Source organism: Carassius auratus, unplaced genomic scaffold (genome assembly GCF_003368295.1).
Source record: "Carassius auratus strain Wakin unplaced genomic scaffold, ASM336829v1 scaf_tig00215236, whole genome shotgun sequence".
Classification (NCBI taxonomy): Eukaryota; Metazoa; Chordata; class Actinopteri; order Cypriniformes; family Cyprinidae; genus Carassius; species Carassius auratus.
In genome coordinates, this window is record NW_020528000.1 from 783550 (window position 1) to 808480 (window position 24931).

A 24931-nucleotide genomic window follows, 5' to 3' on the forward strand; every position below is an offset into this window, starting at 1 on the left:
TGATATTTTAAAACTGTTTTTTTTTCTTGTAAATGTGACATTATTTCTCATTATTTGTTGATAGTATACAGCATCTAACAAGTGTGAATATACATCTCATAATGATATTGTGTCAATATCACAATAGTGACTTCATATTTTACAGTCATGACTTTATTGATCATATACATTTATTTCATAATTAACTTTTATTTTATTTTTTTATTTTTATTCTGAGGCAGAAATGTGCTTTCAGTAACTACACGTGGCTGCAAAAATATATACATATTTCCCATTGACAGTGGTTCAAAATTAGCTTTGTATTCTAAGATTGATCCTTCAGAAATCATTATACTATTCTGAGTCGCTGCTCAAGAGACATTCCTTAGTAATGTTGAAAACAGTTGAGAAACTTTATAGTTTTTATGGAAACAGTCATACCTTTTTGAGAATTCTTTAATGATTAGACATCTTTGGTGAGATTATAAGATCGGTAATGTACAAATTGCAAATATGGAATCAGAAGATAGTGTGGTAGATCTTTTAGCAGTTCCATTAAAAGCGTGAGATTTATATTTCCTTCTCTGTCATAGTTTGCTAATGAAGTGTTTGGAGCCACGTGTTCCTATAGTGCCACAAGCCGATCAGTGTTATCATGACATCACGGTCTTGCCATATTATATTTGTATATTAGCAATAGTGCATGGGAGTTGATGCACATATGTTCTGTCTTGCTGGATTCAATACAAGAATGTGTGCGAAAGCTCTGACAATATTCATAATACAGCACAGTGCCTTATTGCTTGTAAAACTGTTAATTCGTAGTAAGAATAAGGACATAAATGTTCATTAAAACTCTTTAATATTAAGTAAATTCATTAGGTGCAATTCTTCTGCTAGACAAGCTTCACAGTGTTTGCGAACAGGTGTTTTGTGCTTCATTAGAGCAACACTATGATGCAACTGCAGGATGGAAAGCTACAGTGATACCCTTAAAGGAAGATAACGTGCGAAAGCAAGATGCGAAACTGACTTTTTCAGTGTTATATAGTTCAATGTGCCTTTGAAAAAGCCAGGTGTACTGCAGTGGCCCAGTTGCATGACCTTCAAGTACTGCAGAGAAGTGGAAAAGTGGAGAAGAAGGCCAGTTTGAGTAAGCACATGCCGTTCTCCAGAGCGTTGTTCTGTTTTATTTCATTCTGATGGGAAAATATTTGTGGATTTATCTGTGAATGATACCTTGTCGCATTCTGTAGTGATATACTATTAATACTACAAATGTGAAAAGTGGGACGCCAGCCGTATACGTGCCACTGCAGGATGTGAGTCATCCCATACTAAATACAGATCAAGACGGCTCACGCATTACTATACACGGCCTATTTTAAAATATGAGTTGAGGAGATAATACTTTGGGAAGCCCAGAGCTAAGCTCAAATAGAAATGTACATTCTGTCATCATTTACTTGCCCAAACCTGTATGACTAACTTTGTTCTGAGAAACACAAAAGGAGACGTTTAAAGGAATGTGCTGGAAATGTGAATGCAAATGTGTTTAATGACTTCCATTTTATTTTACTCTTTACACAAAACGTTAATAATACGTCAAATCGTGTTTTGATGGCTTAAAATTTAGCATGTTTTGTTGCTTTTGTGTATTTTTCTGAAGGTTTTAAGCCACATTTAGTGTAAGTGTATGGAAAAGAACAGCTAATACATTCTTCAAAATATCTAATTTTTTTGTTGCATTAAGGTTTAGAACAACTTGAGAGGATGTAAACCTAATTTTTCTAAATCAACAAAATATATGAAGTATTCCGTAGTGACTTTTGTCCCCTATGTGCATTTCTCATGAAATAGCAGAATATAACTGCTGACTTTCTCAAATGTTTAGACCATGATGCATTTTTCTGTTGTAGATGCCCGTAAAGGGCCGAAGCTGTGCTTATTCTTCAATTTTTTAATTTATTTTTTAATCATGTGTTATTTTAAAGGTGCAAACATGCTATATGTATTTAGTTTGACTGTTTACAAGGTTATGGTCTGTAAAATTATTTTTAAAATGTTTTTGAAAGAAGTCTCTTATGCTGAACAAAGCTACATTTATTAATTCAGAAACAGAATAATATTGTGAAATAAATTGCGATTAAAAATCTAATTTTCTATTTGGATATATTTTAATATATGAATTTATTAAGTCTTCAGTGTCACATGATCCTTCAGAAATCATTTGCTGATTTGCTGCTAAAATGGAAAATGTCATTTATTTGAAACAGAAATCCTGTGTAACATTATAAATGTCTTTACTGACACTTTTGATCAATTTAATGCAATTTAATTGTGGTATAAATTAATACAAATAATAATTTTAAATGAATAAATAAATCGTACCAATCCTAACTTTTGAACAGCAGTGTAATGAAATGTTCACATTCCTTTATTTACTGTACCTAATTGCTCAATTTCTAGTCTACATCAGTCTTCTGAGTGTTCATTTTCTCCTACGTAATAATGAAGATCAGATTTGTAGTCTAGGGAATGGAAGCCCTGCACACGGCTGATGACGCTTGAGCAGATAGTTTCTATGGCTGTCATGTTGTGGCCACAGATGGATTGGATTGTCACTGTTAGAAAGAGTGTTGAAGAGAAACGCCGTCATAATGGGAGCAGATGGAGTCCTTCGATCTTTCGCTTGTGTAGTAGGTGTTTACTAGTTAATGATTGATTCTAATAACTGAATGAACCTACGTTCGTTATCATCCGAGGCATGGTTACATAAATGTTCATCTGTGTGCAACTTGCACCCACCATAACGCCACCAAACTAAAGCCCATCATCAGTCCTTCTGTTTTGTATGCTATAGCCTACAGTGTTCACGAGAGAAGCCTTGAGCGCTTACTCACTCCACTGGGTCTGAATGTTTGCACCTGCTCCCATAACACACTCCATCTATCATTTCACACACACATACACTAAATCCAATAAATCCCCTTATGAATTCCTAACTGACTCAGACCAGATGGTCTTCTCCATGTCCATCCCACGCTGCTGGCTTCTTCCACACAGGATGCCACACTGGAGGATTGCTCCAGGATCCTGCAGAGATACTGTCTGCTGGTTATATTGGAGCTGGAGGGGTTTTCCTTTGTCCTCCAGGCCTGGCTCTAATTTTTTTTCCCCGTTGCATGGTCCATCACACAGAAATCCCTGGGGGCCTTTCCAACAGGTTATAGTCTCATGGCTCATAGAAGATAGGAGGCATCTTCAGAAAGCGCCGAGCTTTCACACACACCCCACACAGCAAGCAAACAGGTCCTGATGAAAGAGACCTTCAGAAGGTTATGCTGTTAAACTGCGCTTTTTTATTTAATGTTATGGTTTTTCTTGGCACTTGGTGCTCAACGTTACGGTAATTCATTGTTTTGTGTGTGTGTGTGTGTGTGTGTGTGTGTTGCAAACAATGATTTCTCAAATCCAGCAGCCCCCCCCCCCCCTCAAATCAAGGAAACTTTCTTTGAGTGCCCAGACTTTGGCCTGAAAGACTTTCCAGACGTACACTTATTTGATGTGTTACCTAACACACTAAAGCACACGCAAAGTACTTGATTCTAATTTTAACTGCAATGTTAGTCAATATTACATTTAAGGTTAATATATTTTAAATGTACTTAATTATAACTTCTTCATTACAAATGTGTAATAACAAATATCTTTAAACACAGAAATGAATTAAAGTATATTTAAGGTTATCATCACTTTGTCAGAAGATTCAGCAGTACTATGAGTTAAATTATGAAATTACATATAAAGATAAACTTAAGTTCTACTTAAGTGGGTCAGAAAAGCACTCTTAATTTGAGCTCAAATTAAAACTATACTCATATATATTTAATTGCAATTAACATGCAATTAAGTGTCTAAAAATATTACATTCAGCTCAGACGTGAGCATATATATATATATATATATATATATATATATATAGACCTGTTATAAATAATTACTAAATATATTTATTTAATGGAATTAAATAGCAGTTAAGGACACGACTTTATGTCTTCCAGCACAAGTTTCTGCCCTAGTTTGCTGTAGTTCGCTTGCTGTGCATCATCCCTAATTTATTCTTGTTTGACCTAGTGCACAGCAAGGGGAGCAGGTACATCTTAATAACGTGCCAGAGGTGATGAGTAAAAGTGCTCTCTGTCAGTGTGGCAGGTGTGCTCCTTCTTCACAGTCTCCTCAGTGCGTTAGTGCAACTCGAGAGAGAGCAAGAAAGAAAGGTCTGCTTCAGAAACAGTGTCACAGTTTTAGAAGAAGTCACTTTATGTCCTGGGAAAAAAGGAAATGCAAATCGAACCCAATGACCTTGATGTGTGAACTGAATCAGTGTGTTCACTCCCATGCATTCAAGGACACAAAGGGCCAGTGTGAATATACATATAAACATATGCCTTCTAATCACAGAGCTCTGAAAGCCAAACTGATCTGACCAAACCAGGCTGATTTGTTCCAGTCAATGTATTTGTCCATTCCAGCAAAACCTCTACAGGTAATGAGCAGGGAGACCTTATATGGATTTTACCAATTGCCGGAATAGGAGGGAAGTGAACTCTCGCCTAAAATCATTAGAAATGATCCATTCAGAGATATGACACTGGGTTGGCTGTATGTGGAACCCAGACCTGCAGAAATGCATGATAGGGGAGGAGTGGCGTTACCGCCCAGACGTTAAACTAAACATATCAGGAGAAGGGCACCTTCAAGAGAGCTACTGTAATGCAGTATGGAGGAAGTGACTTCATAATGCGTAAACCAATTATGTTGTGTGGATAATATCTCGAAGGGAGATTCACCACTAACAGGTTTCCTGTCCCCATTCTGTTTAGCGTTTCCATTGCTCTTCGTGAATCAGACTAGCATATCACTAGCTCTTACAAACAGCCAGAGTGTTTCCGCCTGTGTTTATGTTGGAAATGAAGAGCAAAAGTGGAGCAATTTTGGGTTATTTAAAACTGCGGCATTTTAGGAAACTGCGTCACTGTGTAACAAAAGATAAAAACTGTGTCCACTTTAAAACACGGTGTAGACATAAAGGGATGAGTTTTGGGAAGTGTTTTGTTATCTTCGGTGTGTGTGGTTGGAGAGTGAACGCTAGTCTGAGTCACTGTGTGCTGCACTGGTTGCTAGGGTGAAGCATCAAGGTCTCCTGAGCACATCGCTCCCAGCTCGAAGGAGCACGAGCACAGTCTCACTGCCATATCGCACCTGAAACACAAATACACGCACTCAAACCCTTCAAAATAGTGCTAACAATTGAATGTTCATTGAATTTTTGATTGGTATAAGTGAAATTGCATAGGACTGCAGTAAGTAATTTTAAACAATTGAAGAACACAGCAATTGATGAGACATTTAATTGAATAAAACAACAAACTAATAAAGGTTTTATTGAAAAAGATTAACTGTTCTCAGTTGATTGGTTCAGGTTTAAGTACAGTATATGCTGGTCAAAATAATGGTTTGATATTTCTATATTTTACCCTTGTTATTGCAGGTTGCAGACTTACGCATGTTTTTTTTTATTTTATTTTTTTATTGTTAAAGTCATTTATTTGATCGAAATTACTTTCTATTGTAATATAATTTTTTCCTGTGATGTAAAGTAGAATTTTCAGGATCATTTGTCCAGTTTTCAGTTTCATGTGATCCTTCAAAAATTATTCTAATGTACTTATTAACTGCTCAAAAAACATACTGTTATATTAACATTTATTATGTCAGTGTTCAAAACAGTTATACATAATTATAGCTTTGATGAACTTAAGTTCAGAAGAACAGCATTATTTGAAATATAAATATTTTGTAGCATTATTAATGTTTTTACTGTATGTTTTTAATCAAAGTAACATCTTCTTGCATTGCGTATTTCATAATATTTTTTATGAAAAATGCTTATTTTACCTTTATTTTTTAATTTTACCATTTTTATTTTCTAATCAGTGTCAATTAAAGGAATAGTTCACCCAAATGTTTTAATTTAGCCAAAAATGTACTCAGGTTATCCAATGGATCCTCTGCAGTGGATGGGTGCCGTCAGAATGAGAGTCCAAACAGCTGATAAAAACATCACAATAATCCACAAGTAATCCACACCACTCCAGTCCATCAGTTAATGACTTGTGAAGTGAAAAGCTGCTTGTTTGTAAGAAACAAATCCATCATTAAGACATTTTTCACTTTAAAATGTTGCTTCTGGCTAAAACCCCTGTTGTCTCTCACATCGTAATGTGATGAAATATTGTTCAGAACTGTTTTAGACTGTTTTATTATTTTTAATGGTAAACAGTAGTTGATCTGAGCATATTTTTCTCCTGATTCAGATGAGATCACTTTCACTGGAAAAGCTATATTACAGATAGAGGACTCATATTCTAACCATTTAAACTGCCTTAATAATGGATTTGTTTCTTATAAAAAACTAGCTTTTTGCTTCACAAAATGTTAATTGATGGACTGGAGTTGCTGGGATTATTGAGATTTTTATTTAGCCCTGGTTTCCATACAGTGTAATACAGTCAAGACAGTCAAGCTAATGCAATGCAAACCTTTTGTTAGCTTGTTTGTTTTGGGGGGAAGACGCTGCCTTTTAGATGGTTTCCTTTTAATGGCATGTTTCCTCATAAATAATTAGCAGACCAACAGGGAGGAATGCAGACGACCCTATAGTGAGTTAAGATCTATATAGCTGTAGCTGTGTGGAGTTGGAAGGCAATGAAGAAAGGAACATGAATATTTGGATCAAATCCAATCTTGCGTTAAGTAGTCTAAGCTATCCAAAATAAACAAATCTATATATAGTTTTAAATGGAGCATGATGGGACCAACTTCAGTTCTGAAAAAAAAACCACTGAGATGTTTTAGCATGTTACCATTAGCTGTTTTGCAAATAGAATCTGTTTCGGTTGAATTAAAACTTCATAAGCAGGTAAACATTATTTCTGGTCATCTCAGGAACTGCATTTCAATAGCTTGAGTCCACAGCACCTCACAACCACATAGTGCTGTTTGTGATTCATCCATTAACTATCACTTCGTTTGTCATAGTGGGAAGACAGACTGATGTTAAAAAGGCCATTATAATTCTTCTGCATTCTGATTTTTAAGGTAGAAATAGAGGTAAAATGGCTCAATCAATAGACAAAATAGATAAATAAACAGATCAAGAAAGAAGAACCATTACAGTTTCATTAAAGTAGTCTATAGAGCTACAGACTATTCTAAATCAGCTTCAGACTTAAAAATGTTCTCATTTTGGAAACTGATTATAAATCAATCATGAACTTTAAAATGATGTGCCACTTTGAATATTGAACATTTTAATTGAATATTATACATTTTAATGTGTTTATCGAACAAACACGAGTACACTAAGAAAATTTAATTTAATTTAATTTAATTTTTTACATATACTCAAGTGCGAACTGAATGTAATGTTCCCAGACACTTCATTAGATTTATTTAAAATTGAATAAAAATATATCTATTTCAGGATTATGGACTGTTTTGTGATGTGTTTTCCCTCCCCACATGCTCGTTACCTACAGTAGTTTCTCCCATGTCTGATAACATTCATTGTTCCCAAGTGTTTCCATTGTTTATGATGTTATTTGGGTCCAGGTGTGTCTCGTTTAGTCCTAAGTACTTAAGCCTTGTGTTTTTCCGTGTCTAGTGTCCAGTGTTGTTCGTCTGTTCCCTGCTACGTGTGTCCTAGCTGAACTCTAGCTGATGCTGGAATCTTAATTCATGCATTAATCACATCAGGTCTGGATTATTGCAATGCTCTATTTCTTGGTCTGCCTAAAAAACGTATTGCAAGGTTACAGTAGGTTCAGAACACCTCCACCAGGTGCTCTGCTCATATTACTCCTCTACTGCATGATCTTCTCTGGCTACCTGTGCAATCACGTATTCACTTTCAGGAATTATTTCTAATATTTAAGGCATTAAATGGTCTTGCGTCTCCATATCTGTCTGACCCACTGTACCCCTACTCTCCTGCCCGATCCCTCAGATCATCTGAGGTTGCTCTTTTGTCCATTTAACGTTTTCAGCTGTCCACTGTAGGTGGTAATTTAGTGTTAATGCTTACATTATGGAATTCGCTACTCCTTACACTTCATAATATATCATCTTTGTCTACCTTCAAGACTCATAACGTTTCTTTTTATTATGTATTTTGGATCATGTGGCTATATGTGGCCTTATGTGTTTGTATCGTGTATCTTTCAGTACCCATAATTAGCAATCAAACTGTTTCTTTAACAGTCTAAATGGAGATGGTTTCACCTTTCAACCTTGTCCTCATGACAAATCAGTCAGTCACCATAAACCCTGATCTCCTCATCTCCTTATCCAAACATCGGCCCATAATACCCACTTTCATCAAATGATCATCACATCAGTCTAGTGCTATCAATAAGACTATATATTTGGCTCAGTTCATCAGATGGTGTTTATTTGGCTGGTTTAGTAAACATGCAGTGGCGGTGTGCAATCGGCCGCTCTCGATGCATGTGCATGCAGCAGGCACGCACAGTTCATCCTCTCTCGCGCGCACAAACAGAGCAACAGTCCCCCGAGAGACTTCAGCACCTCCCTGATGTACCCACTGTAACTCCACGCTACCCGTTCCTCATTTCACTTTAGAAATGAACAGACGTATTCAGATCTAGTAGCCAGGCCTCTCTATGAATTATCACAGGTTTCTAGCAAGCCTGAAATGCTTTCTTTGTCAAAGGTGTGCTACTTATAATCAAAAGTAAATAAATAATAATATTTATTACGTACAGATATTTTAATGTTTTCTGAAGAATATATGAGCTCTGCTACAGTTCAAAACGCTCATGTCCACATGTGTCCTAATGTGGCTTACACGTGGTTTAAGCACCAGTAACAAATACATTAAAATATGAATTTTATTATTAATTCTAATAGTATAATGCATTATTTACACATTTATTTATACATTCATTTATACTATTTTATAATAATGAATACAATTTAGAGTAATACATTAAATAATAACATTTTACTGTAATATAATTTTGTACAATGCAATCTGAATACAATCTTGAATACAATGTTAATAATAAATTTTATATTTATATAATGAAGAGTTATCTAATATTAATTATAAACAATTACATTAAATATACAAGTTATAATAAAAAATAATTGTTTTAGAATTATGCATGCTACATTTTAAAAGATATTAACATTTTAATACGTATTTTAAATAAATATTTTACGAATAATAAATACATAACATGAATATGTTAAATGTATAAATATATAATAAATATACACATTTTAGCATTATTACATTTATTTATATTATTTTAGAATAATAATACAAATATATATATTAATATATATATATATATATATATATATATATATATATATATATATATATATATATATATATATATATATATATATATATATATAATATGATATTTATTATGAACAATTATAACTTAATAGCGAATAAGAATTAACTTCATAGCGTAAAGAATATTATTATTAGTAGTAAATGTATTTGTTTTAATATATTTCACATAATATTTTTAATAAATAAATAGATCTTTTTATAAAAAATTTTTAGACAAATACATATTTTTAAAATGGAAATAACTGTGAATTACTCTGATAATAGTCCTTCTGATCCCAGAGGCAGTGAGGTACCAGCAGCAGCAGCAGAAGCTGAATTAGCGCAGAGGAGGCGCTTCCCCTTTAATTTGCCCACGCTGTATATCAGTAAGGAGTGGTGGAGAGCAGCTGCACAGCTCACTGTAGTCCCTTTGTATGCGCAGCAGAGCTTAACTGCAGCCTATACCGCTCGCGCTAACACAGTAATTATGAGTAAAAGACGAAAAGTTGGACTTTGACATGAAATGGCTAGCTCACGGCGCGCCACTCCCTAACATGAACGAGGAGGGCACAAGTAAGCGCACGAGGAATCTCTGTGCATATTTCGATGGATATTTTGCATCTTGAAGACAACTCGGGAAGGTTGACTTTTTATTTTTAAATGCATGCTTTGATGCATCAATGCCTTGAGTGAAACGAAATGCGTGAATGCCTTTAGCACAGTAATGCATGGGCATGCTTTGATCGTCCACCTAGAGAGAGGAGCCTATTGCTGAAGCATGTCAGTGCAGACACCTCGCGCTCGCGTGACAGGGTTAATACACTGATCACAGCCGGTGTTTTTCACGGGTGCATGAGCCTGGATTCTGAATATGTGTCCTGTAATAAAAAATAGACACTGCAAATACAACCATTGTTTTTGGACAATTGGATAACAGCTTAAAGGGAACGCGGGAACACCCCAAACAAACAGCAAATTTAAGACTGGCAACGTCTGAAACGTGATGCTCTATGGATTTTTGCGCGTAAGATGAGCGCGTTTGCTCAACAACAAGATGTTGCCACTCCTCAGAGCATCATTTTGGCCACCAAACTCGAGCGGCCACACGTATTCAGGCAATTCTCCTCTGCCTCTTGTGTTAAATGTTATTATCTTGTATAATGTGAGCATGTTTGAGGCGACGCCCAACGCAAACAGCTCCCCTATTTCTTTGCAGATCTCTGAACTGAGTCGAGACAACACTGTGAGGACACAGGGGGCGTCAGATTTTGCTGACCATAGCATCTTTGGACCGTTTCAATGGGAAACTCTTTGCAAATAACGTCTTAAGGGAGACCCTTCGCTTTGCCTCTGTTCGTTTCTTTGAGACCAGCTGCTGTATGTTTCCCGTTTGTCCTAAAGGCGCACACGGGCGGATACATTGGAGTCCGGCGCAGATCTGGCGCAGCGGGCGGGAGGAACACCAGGATCATTGCAGTACCTATAATGAATGGCTGCTGAAAGACACCACTGACCCTGGCAACGAGACATTACATTAGTGCTGCTGGTGTCATGTGAACACAATCATTTAGCAAATGATTTCTCGGGCGCTTTGGTGCTTGCAGGTAAGCTTGCGTAACCTACTCTCTAGATATACTGAGCTGACTGACTTCATGGAAGCTTCAAATTGTTTCTCATTTGAAAAAACACTGAAGCTGGATTAATATATTTAATTATACACACTGCAATGATTCATGTGTTCGTCTGTGATTTAGAATAACACGCTAGCTTAAACCGGCCTAAACTGGTTTGCTGGTCTAAGCTAGTCTCTCGGCCTGTTAAGCGACAGTTAAACCTTCTGAGCAACAGTTTAGGCAGGCTGGGAGACCAGCTTAAGAGTTAAGTGCAGCCTAGCAAACCGTGAGGCGGGTTTAAGCGGTAGGGACACTGACTGCAGTTACTGTAGATGCACAAGAATAGTCCAGCAGCTACTGATCAGAATTAGTTTATTTCCCCATTGTGCACACATTAACATAATATTAACCACATAACTGAGGTCTATGGTAAATTATAAAAATTACAATGTTGGATCATGTAATCAACACTTACACCAGAAATCCACCATAATTTAACATTCATTCATTTATATATGCATATGTAATTCTAGATGATTTTAGATACACATATTTATAAAAAAAAATCATGCTATTGACGAAAAACATTTATGGTGAAATGAGGCTATTTGGGCCCCCTTATTAACTACATTCAAAATAAATTACTATTGCCTAAACATATTGAAATACCATCTGCAGTGTTTCCCAAAACAATACAGCAATACTGCAATGACTGTACAGCACGAAAAGTTATTTTTCAGACTACAGCCCTGTACACTATACAGACCTTAATTGGAAAATGATGTGCATGTAAACGTTGAGGTGTATATATATTTGTCTTAACATATATTTACCTTTTGTTGGTGAACTTTTGTTGGTAGAAAGTGTTGCATTTCTTCATCTTTTCTATCTCGAGCAGTCTTGCTGTCTTGGCGAAATGCATTTGGGGAGGTTTTGGAATATCCAATTACGACTTAAGTGCACTCAGGCTGTTATTAGATTTACAGTGCATAATTGAATCCTAAGAGGAATGATACAGTCTTGCCATGGCAAGTATCGATCGACTTGGAAGATAAAAGCAAATACAATGTGTAAAGTGGTCAGGCTGACTTCTCCATGTGATTGATAGATGTTTATATATGTGCCCTGGTTTTCTGAAGCCATGCTTTTCCTTAGCAGTCATGCTTTGGAGTGTTTTGATGCCTCTTTACTTTCTTTGCAGATTTAATGGTGTTTGAGTTAGTTGCTATATTAGTTCAAAAACAAAATGCGTACTTTATGCATTGTCGTAGAAAATAAAGAATCCAAATAAACTCACAGTAGAGTAGAATAAATTTATATTTAGTAAGCACATTGCATTCTTGCAGTGCACATGTTAAAAAGAATGCTTGTTGGCTTAAGTAATCTTTTTTTCTGCTTTATATTTCTTTCAGTGTTTCCTGGGTTCTAATGCAAGAGGGAGTTGTTAACCAGTGAAAGGAAGCCCCAAAAATACAGACTTTTAGAGGCAACATAGTCGCATCCTGACCACAAACTGCAGGTTGCATTCATTCACAGCATGACTGTTGCCACAGGCGACCCAGCTGATGAAGCCGCAGCTCACCCGGGTCAGCCACAGGACACGTATGACCCGGAACCAGACCATGAGTGCTGCGAAAGGGTGGTCATTAACATCTCTGGCCTGCGCTTTGAGACGCAGCTCAAAACGCTGTCCCAGTTCCCCGAGACATTGCTCGGGGACCCCAAAAAGAGAATGCGCTACTTTGACCCTTTGAGGAACGAGTACTTTTTCGACAGGAACCGCCCAAGTTTTGACGCCATTCTGTATTATTACCAGTCAGGCGGCAGGCTGCGGAGGCCTGTCAATGTGACATTGGATATTTTTTCTGAGGAGATACGATTTTATGAGCTCGGGGAAGAAGCCATTGAGATGTTCAGAGAGGATGAAGGATTTATTAAGGAAGAGGAGAAACTCCTGCCAGAAAATGAGTTTCAGAGGCAGGTGTGGCTGCTCTTTGAGTACCCTGAAAGTTCAGGGCCTGCCCGGATTATTGCCATCATTTCCGTCATGGTCATCCTCATATCTATAGTCAGTTTTTGCCTAGAGACACTTCCGGTTTTTCGCAATGAGGACCTGGACCACAAAATTCCCATGGGCTCCAACTCAACAATTACTTACACCTCCACCTACTTTACTGACCCCTTCTTCATCCTGGAGACCCTTTGCATCATATGGTTCTCCTTCGAGTTCCTAGTGCGTTTCTTTGCGTGTCCCAGCAAAGCAGGCTTCTTTGTCAATATAATGAACATCATTGATATTGTGGCTATAATACCTTACTTTATCACCTTGGGAACAGAGCTAGCAGAGAAGCCAGAGGATGGCCAACAAGGGCAGCAAGCCATGTCACTTGCCATCTTGAGGGTCATCAGATTAGTACGAGTCTTCAGGATCTTCAAACTGTCCCGGCACTCGAAAGGGCTGCAGATTCTTGGGCAAACACTCAAGGCCAGCATGAGGGAGCTAGGGTTGCTTATCTTCTTTCTCTTCATCGGAGTCATCCTCTTTTCGAGTGCTGTCTACTTCGCTGAGGCGGACGAGCCTGACTCACAGTTTATTAGCATCCCCGATGCCTTCTGGTGGGCCGTTGTCACAATGACGACAGTAGGGTATGGTGACATGGTTCCAACTACTATCGGAGGCAAAATTGTGGGATCCCTGTGCGCTATCGCTGGTGTGCTGACCATTGCCTTGCCCGTTCCTGTCATAGTCTCAAACTTCAACTACTTCTACCATCGAGAGACAGAAGGCGAGGAACAGGCCCAGTACCTTAACGTGACCAGCGTCCCCAAGATAGACTCCTCGGAGGATCTGAAAAAGAGCCGCAGCGGGTCAACCATGAGCAAGTCTGACTACATGGAAATTCAAGAAGCTGTTAACAACAGCAACGAGGACTTTCGAGAGGAGAACAAGACTGGCAACTGCAACCTAACCAACACAAACTATGTTAACATCACCAAAATGCTTACAGATGTATAACCGCTTTGAACAGCCTTGAAAGACAAGGTGGAATAAAGTAGGGGAGTGCAAACCCCGGTTTTGAAGGCTTCAGACGCCTCGTGCAAGAGTTTCAAGACGGGAGAACTGAAATGCGTCCATTTGAGCGAAGGATCAATATTGAAGACCTGTACATCATTCCATCCCCATTACCTGCCACAAGTTCTGGAAAACTTGATTGTTGGGGGACGTTGTTTTGCATCGTCGTGTTCAGTGTCTGCATGGAGTTTGTCTTTCTGTGTGACTGTTCTAGTAGTCGTTCTGCTTGCAACAGTAGCCAAATCGTAGCCTAATCAATAGATACATGCGTAGCATAGATGGACCAATTCCTGACTCCCATTCCCCATTCACTGCCAACCTGAGGACCCCTTGAGTCTTGTGTGTATTTATACCTTGGGAGAACAACAATTTTGTCACTCCAATTGACTGAGTTAATGTTTATTCATGAAGAATCACCATGGAGGATGTATTTCTCTGCAAATGCACAAATGCTGCCTGTCCTGCCAGCCACAACAGCATACCATGTGTGGTACCTAAAAATATAGCATTCCATCTTGTGACAGAGATATACTTGCAGGCACCAACCTTGGGGGCCTGGAAAGCCAGTTAAACTGCCCCCTTTCTCTATCTCTATGACCATTTTTCCCTCTTTTGCTGCCAACTGAAAGTGGAGCGGAGATTGTTTTGAAGTCGCCCATTTCCCCAATGTCGTAATTCAACTATACTGCATGAGCAGCTGCCCTCCATTGCATCATTTCCACCTGTCACTTACTTTTTCCATCATTGTAAACTTCCAAGCATTCCATGTGTATGAGAAATGTGTTTTGTGACGAACGTCTACCCCTACAAGCGCCTGACGAGGGGTTACAGGAGTGTAGATATTTTACTGTGACATTGCAGCCAACAACAGCAAAACACTAGCTCACTAAGTCAGGTCACCAAAGATGAAGTTCACTGCCGCTATTTATTGCATTTTTATGTTGTTTTTACATTGTAGTGCCATTTCATGGTGCATCCTGCTCATAATATGATGCTGGAGAATTTGGATAAAACTTGTGTGAAAATGATGCTTCCTTGAATAGCTTTTGTCAGAGATAGGAAATATTCGGCTACTTTTGTGGTGCATGTCTGGTACACATTCCTTGTAGCACGCATGTAGGAAGAATGATACTTACAAAACAAGAAATAAGTATTCATATCTTTATCAATATCAATATTTTTCTCTGTGAGATTAACAGTATGTGCAATATTATATATTACTGTTATTTTTAAGGTTACAAAATTTTGCAATTAGTTTTCTATGTTAGTAGGCTAATATATTAGTTATGTTATAGCACACTTTTTTGAAAACCATCAAGGTTGTTCATTTCGAAGTTTGGTTTAATTAAGCGAGGGAGAGTGAGATGCACCAATTAAAATGAGCATTTAAAAGCACCACATTTGGATATGGGGGAAATCTAACTTTAAAAAATCTCAGTCCCCGATTTAATAACAAGGGATTCTGATGGTTTTGTCAAATTAAATGTTGGTACATTTAACATGTCTAGTCTGTAGCTTATCCTTGTATTGATGTTAAAGACCTCATGAAATCAAAATCGACTTTTTTAGCTTTTAATATTAAGATATAAAGTATATTTTAAATTTAAATTCTAAGAAAATGAAATGCGTGCGTATATATATATATATATATATATATATATATATATATATATATATATATATATATATATATATATATACATATATACATATATACATATATACATACATATACATATATACACATATATATATATATATATATATATATATATATATATATATAATTTTTTTTTTTTTTTTTTAAATACTCCCTAGAAAGAAAAATATTTATGAATAAATAAATCTAGTGCCAACTAGGTTCGGCTGGTTAGCCCCTGCTGGTAGATAATGTAACTACACAATTATGCATATGCAAAGGTATATTTCTTCATTAAAATGAAGCCATGTGTACTTATGAAATATATATTTTTTAAAGTAACAAATAAATCACAAAACATATTCTTTCTACACTAGTGACTTATTTTTTTTTTTCATGAGGTCTTTAAAGTGGGAAATAATAGCAGAAAACCATTTGTTTTGAAATCCAAGTGGTTCAGGACCTATGCAATTTACAGCTGAGAAGTAGAAAAGCTCTATGGTAACTAAACAATACATACTGTACCCTACCACCCCAGCTTAATTACATTCACTCCACTGTCAAAATACTTAGCAGGTCTCCTTGCCAATATGTTTGCTTTTACGCTGGCCGAATGAGAGATAAGCCTCCGGCCATCGAGGCTACGCACTCTCTCTTTGAAAACTTCTCAGTGAGGCAATACTGCCATATCCAAGAGTGTGGTGCACCATTCACTCCACCCTTCGCAAATGCAAGACATCCTAACCTAATAACACTTTTACTACAAGTGAGGGTTGGAGGTTGAGCCTATGCTTAGCCATGCTACCTGCTTTCACCAGTTTTAAGGAAATTTTAAGAGAAAGTAAAGATTGCTTAATAAGAGGCATTAATAAGACATTAGAGTAAGAGGGATGTGTGAAGAAAAAAAAAATCATGTTGACATATTTGTCATATTTTAAGACATTTATTCACACTTATATACAGTGTGTATATATATATATATATATATATATACACACTATTTCTTTTTTTTTTTTCTTTTTTTTGCCTCCATCATAATTTTTCAACGAAAAGCAAGAGTCACAAAGATTTTTTTTTCCCGTCCTCTAATATTTACCTTCACAGAATCCATCACATCCTGTTGTAATGACTGTATATCCTACATAACATACACCACTCTGAGGATGTTTGTCAGTCTCCTCAGGAAAACAGACTTTATCAATGTTTGTGTTGGTGAATGCATGCGGAAGCCCTTTTACATTGGCTGTCCATGCGAAAGATGGTATACAGTAATCAGTCAAGCCCTTTTACACTGCCAGGGCTACAATTGTCTTTTAGACGAAGGGATAATTGATAAGATGTCGTAATTTTAGTAAGCATTTTCTAGCGAAATATGCCGAACTGATGCTCTGAAAGTATCGTATTTAATATCATCTCCATAGCTGCCTCATTGTCTGAAATTGTGAATATATTGTTTTTGATATATTCACTCCGACAGTCGGTCTGTACATTTGTAATACTCTAGAGATTTCAAATACTTTTAACGCCTATATATAAACACAGCTTTGTGATGATACATTTTTTACAAATCCGCTGCTTTCATTGTTGTCTTAATGCAAGCTGTAGCTTTATAAAACACCTCCACCATGTAACGCAGTTTCTTAATAGTCAGAAAATTCACAGCTGCAGTTATATCCTTTAAACCTTATCCAAATCTAGATGTATTGTAGTATTAGTATACTTCATATACATTAAGCACAAACGCAGAGAAAAAAAAATATCATAGAAGCTTTGCCTATCGATTATATAAATGTATCAGCAATCAAACCAAGCCTTTATATCTAACCAATATTCAACTGAATGTCATTACAGGCTTTACTGTTCACACTCAGGCATGATCTATGGATAAAAAAAGCAAGCCTTCATTTGCTTTAAACATGTACATGCAATCTGGAAATGCATTGTATATACAGATAAAGATGGGTGGACAAATGAGCAAACAGGTAGATGAACAGACCAAGACTGAGAGGATAGATGAGCAGATGTGTTTCAGAATAAGATCATGATGGGAGTTTTTAGGGGTTGATGGAGGTGGGAGCTCTGAGCTCTCATCTTGTTTTGAACTGGAAGTCAGGCCTTGTTCACACTGCACATGAATCGGTTTGACTGGATCTGTTTGTCAAGACACTGTAGCCAATATCTAATATAGTGTATATACATGGCTCACTATGTAATGACTATAGCATTAGGATAATGCTACGCTAAACTGAGAATGCATTCATTTACTATGTAGCAAATAATAAATTCCATAGTTCACTACATGAAAAAAGGGTGAATGTTGTCTGTGACGTCATATACACTCTGTGGCCTGAATAATAAAAATAAAAACACTTTGAAATCCACCCCAAATATTCACACCCTTGTGAAAAAGCTGTGTGCTTAATTGCATTAAATGTGTTCTTCAAATCTAAAAAGTATGTTTTTACAAGACTACACTCGCAGAAATGATATCTGCACTTATATTAAAATCTGAACCTGCAGGTATGGTTAATATTATTAATGTTAGCACTTTCAGATATTAATAGTATAATATTAATTAAATAAAAGCCCACTTAAGTGTACTTATAAGGAAAGAATACTATCATAACTGTGTTTCTCAATTACAAATGTTTTTAGGTGTGCCATGCATTAAAGTATGTTTTGATACTAAAGCACATGTGAAGTATGCGATTATAATTTGAGCTGTAGCATGCTCTTTTGATGTATATTTAATGTTCATATATTTTAAATGTACTAAATTGCAACTTTATCGTCTCAAATGGTTAATCACGAATATATTTGAATATTTTCAGTAGAAATGACATTAAAGCATATTTTATTTTACCACAAATTCTTGTCAGTTCATCCAGCAGTATAGACACACTAAACCAGATTTAAAGGACAATTATATATAAAAATATACATTTTCATTTAAACTCATGCAATTAAGTGTCCAAAAACATTCAGTTTACATTTAAGTATATGCATTTTTAAATGTATTATTTCTGTAATAGGTACTCTTACACTAAAGTGTACTTCTATTTACACAAGGTCACTGAAACAAGTTTGCAAGTTTTTGCTGCCTGTGTGAACAAGGCCTTACAGAAGTGTGAAAGGCTTGGAAAAGCACACGTTATCTCTCTGTGTAGTAGCACACCTCTCTCCACCGTCTGTGGAGATACTCTTGATGTCAACGGGTTGATGGATAAAGAACTGTGCACTTCAGCGGATGAGCTGAGATATTAGGTGTTGGTCTGCATGTGTCTGTGTGTATATGTAACATTGTCCCCACATTGTCATCCAGGAGGCCTGATCTTTTTTATTTGTTGTACAGACCTTTTGTTTTCTAGGATGAAGAAGAAGTAAAAAAAAAAAAAAAAAAAAAAACTGAGCACAATAATACAACAGACAGAAGAACGGAGAGATGGAGGACTCAGTACATTCTCTGGATGTGATAAATGTCATGCACTTTACAAGGACCACTGGACGCTAATGCTAAACCTAAAAGACAATCTTGGAAAGAGAACAAGAGATGCATCTTTTCCTTCCAAAAGATTATAACTGTAAAGAGATCTATCAATAATTATTATGAGGATGAGTATATTATAAATCATGATAAGCTTACAATGGCTTGTGAAGTTTCTGTGTCTCTTTAATTTTGGGATGATGGTGATGTCGATTGATTGATTCATGAAATTGTTAGTGATAACTGATGGATTCATTAGTTTTAACTGTCTTTTGTCAAACTGCCTTATTTAATTGCATTTAATTAATTCTTATTAATTATTTTAATTTTGTTATTTACTCAATGTCATATGACTTAAAAAATTGTGAAATCTATGTGTTAAGTTTATTATTATTATTTGTATTATTATTATTCAATGTTGGTTTTAACTTCTTGCACTTAATTGCCTTATTTTATTTCCTTTTATAAATATTCAAAATATGCACTTTTTAAAATAATAATCTAAAAAATAGTGAATCTAAATGTATTTATTTTATTTTATTTTATAAATATTCAAAATATGCACTTTTTAAAATAATTACCTAAAAATAGTGAATCTAAATGTATTTATTTTATTTTATTTTATTTTATTTAGCTTTATTTTATAAATATTCTAAATATACACCTTTCTTTAAATAATACCCTAAAATTGTGAATCTAAATGCATTTATTTTTTTTATTTTTATTTTTACTTGATATTGGTTTTAACCTGTTTTACAGAAGAAGGTTTTGTTTTGTTTCATTTTATTTTATTCACATGGTTAATGTCACAAATTAGTGTGTGTACATATATAATTTTAGTTTTTGTTTGATATTGGCTTTAATCTTGTCTTTTGTATAATCTTATTAATGTAAAACATTAGCTTAGCCTAAATTATATATATATATATAATTTAGGCTAACTGTTAAGAGTTTGCATTTGGTTGCTTAGGCAGTAAAAAAAAGGCCAGTTCTCTCAGTGCTGTACATGAGGCCATTATACATCTTTCTGTTGCTGAAATCTAACGAGCAGAAAGATCTGTCAAAATGCACTCTGTGTTGTGCCGAAAAGTCAAGTCATCTATTTATAATCCACTCCATATGGGCGATGGATAACCAGTGGGAGAGTAAACATTTCCAGCTTCCCGCGACAGGTGAAGATCTCACCTTCCACCGTCCCGTCTCTCCCATCTGTTCTAGTTCAGCTCAGCAGGTCCAAACCTGCCCAACACCATTACCACCCCACTTTCAGCGCCACTGCTGCTGACGCCTCTGTTCTGACGACAGACTGTCTGAGGTGAGATGGCATGCAGTAGACAGGAGTCCTGGCAGCCGATGGCTATTGATCTGAGGAAGATTCTGAACGCTCTCCTTCAGAGCCAAACATAAAATGCAGCAGACATTGAATCATTATTAAAATATATTAGTTATGTCAAAGTCATTTATTTGAAAGGCCATGGTGCTCTAGAGCAGTGGTTCTCTAATGGTTTCACTTCAAACCCCAGAGTACAGATTGACTGGACGTTTCCAACAAAACATATAATATATTCTAGTATATATGGGAAGTCATTTCACTTCACCTAAATTAATATATGACCCTGCAGATATTATTAAAGGTCCCATTTTTCATGTTTTTTTTAAGCTTTGATTTTGTTTACAGTGTGCAATATAACATGTGTTCATGTTTCGTGTGTAAAATAACACAATATTTTTCACACAATTCACTTATCTGTATACCGCTGTTTTCACTGTCATAAAAATGGGCTGATGATTTCCTTGTTCTATAAAGTCCCTCCTTCAGAAATACGTGACGAGTTCTGATTGGGCCAGCGGTTCCTGTGTTGTGATTCGACAGCAGCTGAGAGCAGGCTGCCCTCCTGCAAACGTGATTGGGCTAGTTTTGAGAAGCAAGTGGCCAGTACAGCGCTACCATCTATTTAACAAAGCTAAACAGCGTTGCCCTTTGTGTAATAAGTTACAGAAACTGTTAAATGCACCAACTTAAATAATAAAATACACTTACCAGTTGTGGTCCATAAACAACGCCTTCTCCAGACAAAGAGGGAACTGCTCCATCTTTCAGGAATAATCTTTGTGCGAATCTGGCATTAAACTGATTGAGATTGAGGAAGCTGTCCTCAGCAAAATGTGCTGCACATAGTTTTACATGTGGATTATAATTTTCGGGAACCGAGATAAACATAAATTGTAACCATTGATCTCTAAGTACAGCGTCCCTGGGAAGGCCAAACAAAGATGACTGGACTCCGAGATGAAAATTACAGCGTTTCAACGACAAACACAAACGCAACTCTTTCTTCTTCTTAGTCAAAAAACTGTTTTAGTAACGTCATTACTGCAGGAACTAGAGAGATGTAGTCCAAATGGGTCGTTTTTTGTAGGCGAATTCTGTTAAATAAAATATCTCGCTTGGCATTGAACTTTAGAATTTTAAAGATATTATTTATACTATAACAACAACATTACACACTAACTAAAGTTTGAAACATGGGATCACGAAGAAAGGGACCTTTAATATAATGTCTGCACTTGCAAATATTATTAATATAATATTAATTAAAAAAGAAAGTACACTATCATCACTATTTCTTAACATATTTAAGTACACTTAAAAAAAGTCCACCTACCAAAAAAGTTTTAGTAATTATATTTTGATTACTTTCAGTCATTATATTTTAATGATCTTTTATCATACTTTAACAAAGTACACTTATTTTAATGTGTTGACTAACATACTAAAATACATGTAAAGTATGTAATCATTTTATCTTTATATTACATTAATATATTTTAAATATACTAAATTGAAACTTTTTTACAAATGTGTATTTACAAATAACATACATTAAAGTATATTGTAGTTGTAATTATAAAATGTAAATATAATTATGAAATTTCATATAAAATGCCCTATTTAAATTGGCCAAAAGCACTCTAAAATCCAGCTAATTTACTATCAATTTAAACTTTTAAATGAACAATTAATATGCAATTGGCTGTCCAAAAACATAACATTACAACAAAACAACACATACTAAAAACAATGCTAAAAATAAAGTTTTCTTCAAGGGTTACTATATCAGATATACATCTTATTTAACTTACACATTCACTATATTTTAGGTACACCCCATATGCTAATAAAGTACCACTAATGTACCACTGTTTGTCCCATAAAGACACATTCACTGACTGCTGTTCAAGCCCTGTTCAGGAACTACTTGCATTTGGCCAGTGAAAGTAGGACGGGGAGCTGCTGGGAAGAGTCTGCTGGGATCTGCAGCCTTACAGTAGATGAATGTACAGCGGAGTCTGTGAGAGCAGGATGTTTCTAACACCTTGCTAATAGCAATTCACCATCTAATGTTGCTCAGCTGCTAAATATATATATATATATATATATATATATATATATATATATATATATATATATATATACATACAAAAAAATTATTTTGGTTTGTAATATGTGTATTCACCTTTGAGAGCTTAAGTACTTTTCACTTACATCTCATGAAAAAATTAAAAAGGCAGCAGCTCAAAATGATCATGTGAGGAAGTGCAGAGACCACAGTGGATCAAATATAGCTTTGGGTCGATGATAATTGGTAAAGGCTCTGGCCTTACTCACCTTTCAGTGATGTTCAAACAAACTACTCTCCATTTATGAAAGAAATGCTTTGTTTGGAGATGGAAATACAATGTACCCAATTAACATAAACTGTATGTAGATTTTCCACATAGCTTCTCATTTTTGTTAAGATGACTTGCAGTTAAATCCAACATGTAACTTTCCTGCATGTATAAATGTAAGGTATTTGCAATTTTAGTTCTCCATATACAGAACAAAGGATCAGACAAAAGAAAAGGGTAGCATAATATTTCCTGGCATATATATTTAGAAGCATGTTTCATTAATATTTAACTGAATTTATATTGCTGTATATAAATCTTGTCATACTTTCAAAAAAAGATTATTTATTATTTATTTTTATTATATATTTATAGGTTCTGAAAGGCCCTTATCTTCTAGACCCTGGCACTGAAGAAAGAGCACTGATGAAACTGATAAAGCCTATCTGTCTGTCTATCGGAAATGTTTTGTTTTATTGTTACACTATAAAAAAAATAAAAAATAAACAATGTTTTTTTAATGTTTTTGAAAGAAGTCTCCATTCCCACCATGTAATAGATTAGGTCCCACTTTATGTGCATCCCTAATACTTGTGGAGTATGTAACCAGAGTGTAAGTACACAGTATCTAAAGCGCTAATGTTTGTGTAACTATGCAAGTGTAACAACCCTCCGAATGGTTTATGTAAGTACAAATGTGTAACAGGACACTGGTAACAACTTTTTTTTTACTTCACTAAGTACAGTACTTGTGTAACGTGCATTATATAACTACATTTTGTATCAACAATACGTATAAGAGAAATTGGAACCATTTGATCCAGGGAGTGGAGAAGGGTAGGTTTAAGGGTGGAGATGGGATCCAGGGAGTGGAGACGGGTAGGTTTAGGATGGAGATGGGATCCAGGGAGTGGAGACTGGTAGGTTTAGGATGGAGATGGGATCCAGGGAGTGGAGACTGGTAGGTTTAGGATGGAGATGGGATCCAGGGAGTGGAGACTGGTAGGTTTAGGATGGAGATGGGATCCAGGGAGTGGAGACTGGTAGGTTTAAGGGTGGAGATGGGATCCAGGGAGTGGAGATAGGTAGGTTTAGGGAGATGGGATCAAGAGAGTGAAGAAGGCTAGGTTTAGGGTCGCGATGGGATCCAGGGAGTGGAGACGGGTAGGTTTAAGGGTGGAGATGGTATCCAGGGGGTGGAGACAGGTAGGTTAATGGTGGAGATGGGATCCAGGGAGTGGAGACGCGTAGGTTTAGGGTGGAAATGGGATCCAGGGAGTGGAGTCGGGTAGGTTTAAGGGTGGAGATGGGATCCAGGGGGTGGAGACAGGTAGGTTTAGGGTGGAAATGGGATCCAGGGAGTGGAGTCGGGTAGGTTTAAGGGTGGAGATGGGATCATGGGAATGGAGACGGGTAGGTTTAGGGAGAAAATGGGATCCAGAGAGTGGAGATGGTTGGGTTTAGGGTGGACATGGGATCCAGGGAGTGGCGATGGGTAGGTTTAGGATGGAGATGGGATCCAGAGGGTGGAGACAGGTAGGTTTAGGGTGGAAATTGGATCCAGGGAGTGTAGTCGGGTAGGTTTAAGGGTGGAGATGGTATCCAGGGGGTGGAGACGGGTAGGTTTAGGGTGGAGATGGGATCCAGGGAGCGGAGACAGGTAGGTTAAGGTTGGAGATGGGATCATGGGAATGGAGACGGGTAGGTTTAGGGAGAAAATGGGATCCAGAGAGTGGAGACGGTTGGGTTTAGGCTGGACATGGGATCCAGGGAGTGGCGATGGGTAGGTTTAGGATGGAGATGGGATCCAGGGGTTGGAGATGGGAGACGGGTAGGTTTAGGGATGTAGATGGGATCCAGGGAATGGAGACAGGAGATGGGTAGGTTTAGGGGTGGAGATGGGATCTATGGGGTGGAGATGTGTAGGTCTAAAGGTGGAGATTGGATCCAGGGAGTGGAGACGGGTAGGTTTAAGGGTAGAGATGGGATCCAGGGAGTGGAGACGGGTAGGTTTAGGGGTGGAAATGGGATACAGGAG

General features: G+C 36.6%; 1 protein-coding gene across 2 annotated transcripts; it reads left to right on the top strand.

Annotated features, from left to right (window-relative positions):
• Positions 1-9765: 9765 nt before the first annotated feature.
• Positions 9766-15126, top strand: LOC113094059 (potassium voltage-gated channel subfamily A member 2). Of its 2 annotated transcripts, none has more exons than XM_026259700.1 (3): positions 9766-10053; positions 10629-11016; positions 12438-15126. In XM_026259700.1, exon 3 carries the CDS (start codon positions 12563-12565, stop codon positions 14039-14041), a length of 1479 nt encoding a protein of 492 aa, XP_026115485.1. In that variant the 5' UTR covers positions 9766-10053; positions 10629-11016; positions 12438-12562; the 3' UTR covers positions 14042-15126. The 2 variants fall into 2 exon arrangements, with proteins under 2 accessions (XP_026115485.1, XP_026115486.1); XM_026259701.1 differs by having other exon boundaries at positions 9766-9985.
• The last annotated feature ends 9805 nt before the right edge of the window (positions 15127-24931 follow it).

What these genes read in the sequence shown, in the direction of transcription:
- LOC113094059 (XM_026259700.1), top strand. Translation starts at nt 12,563, where the DNA reads ATGACTGTTGCCACAGGCGACCCAGCTGATGAAGCCGCAGCTCACCCG.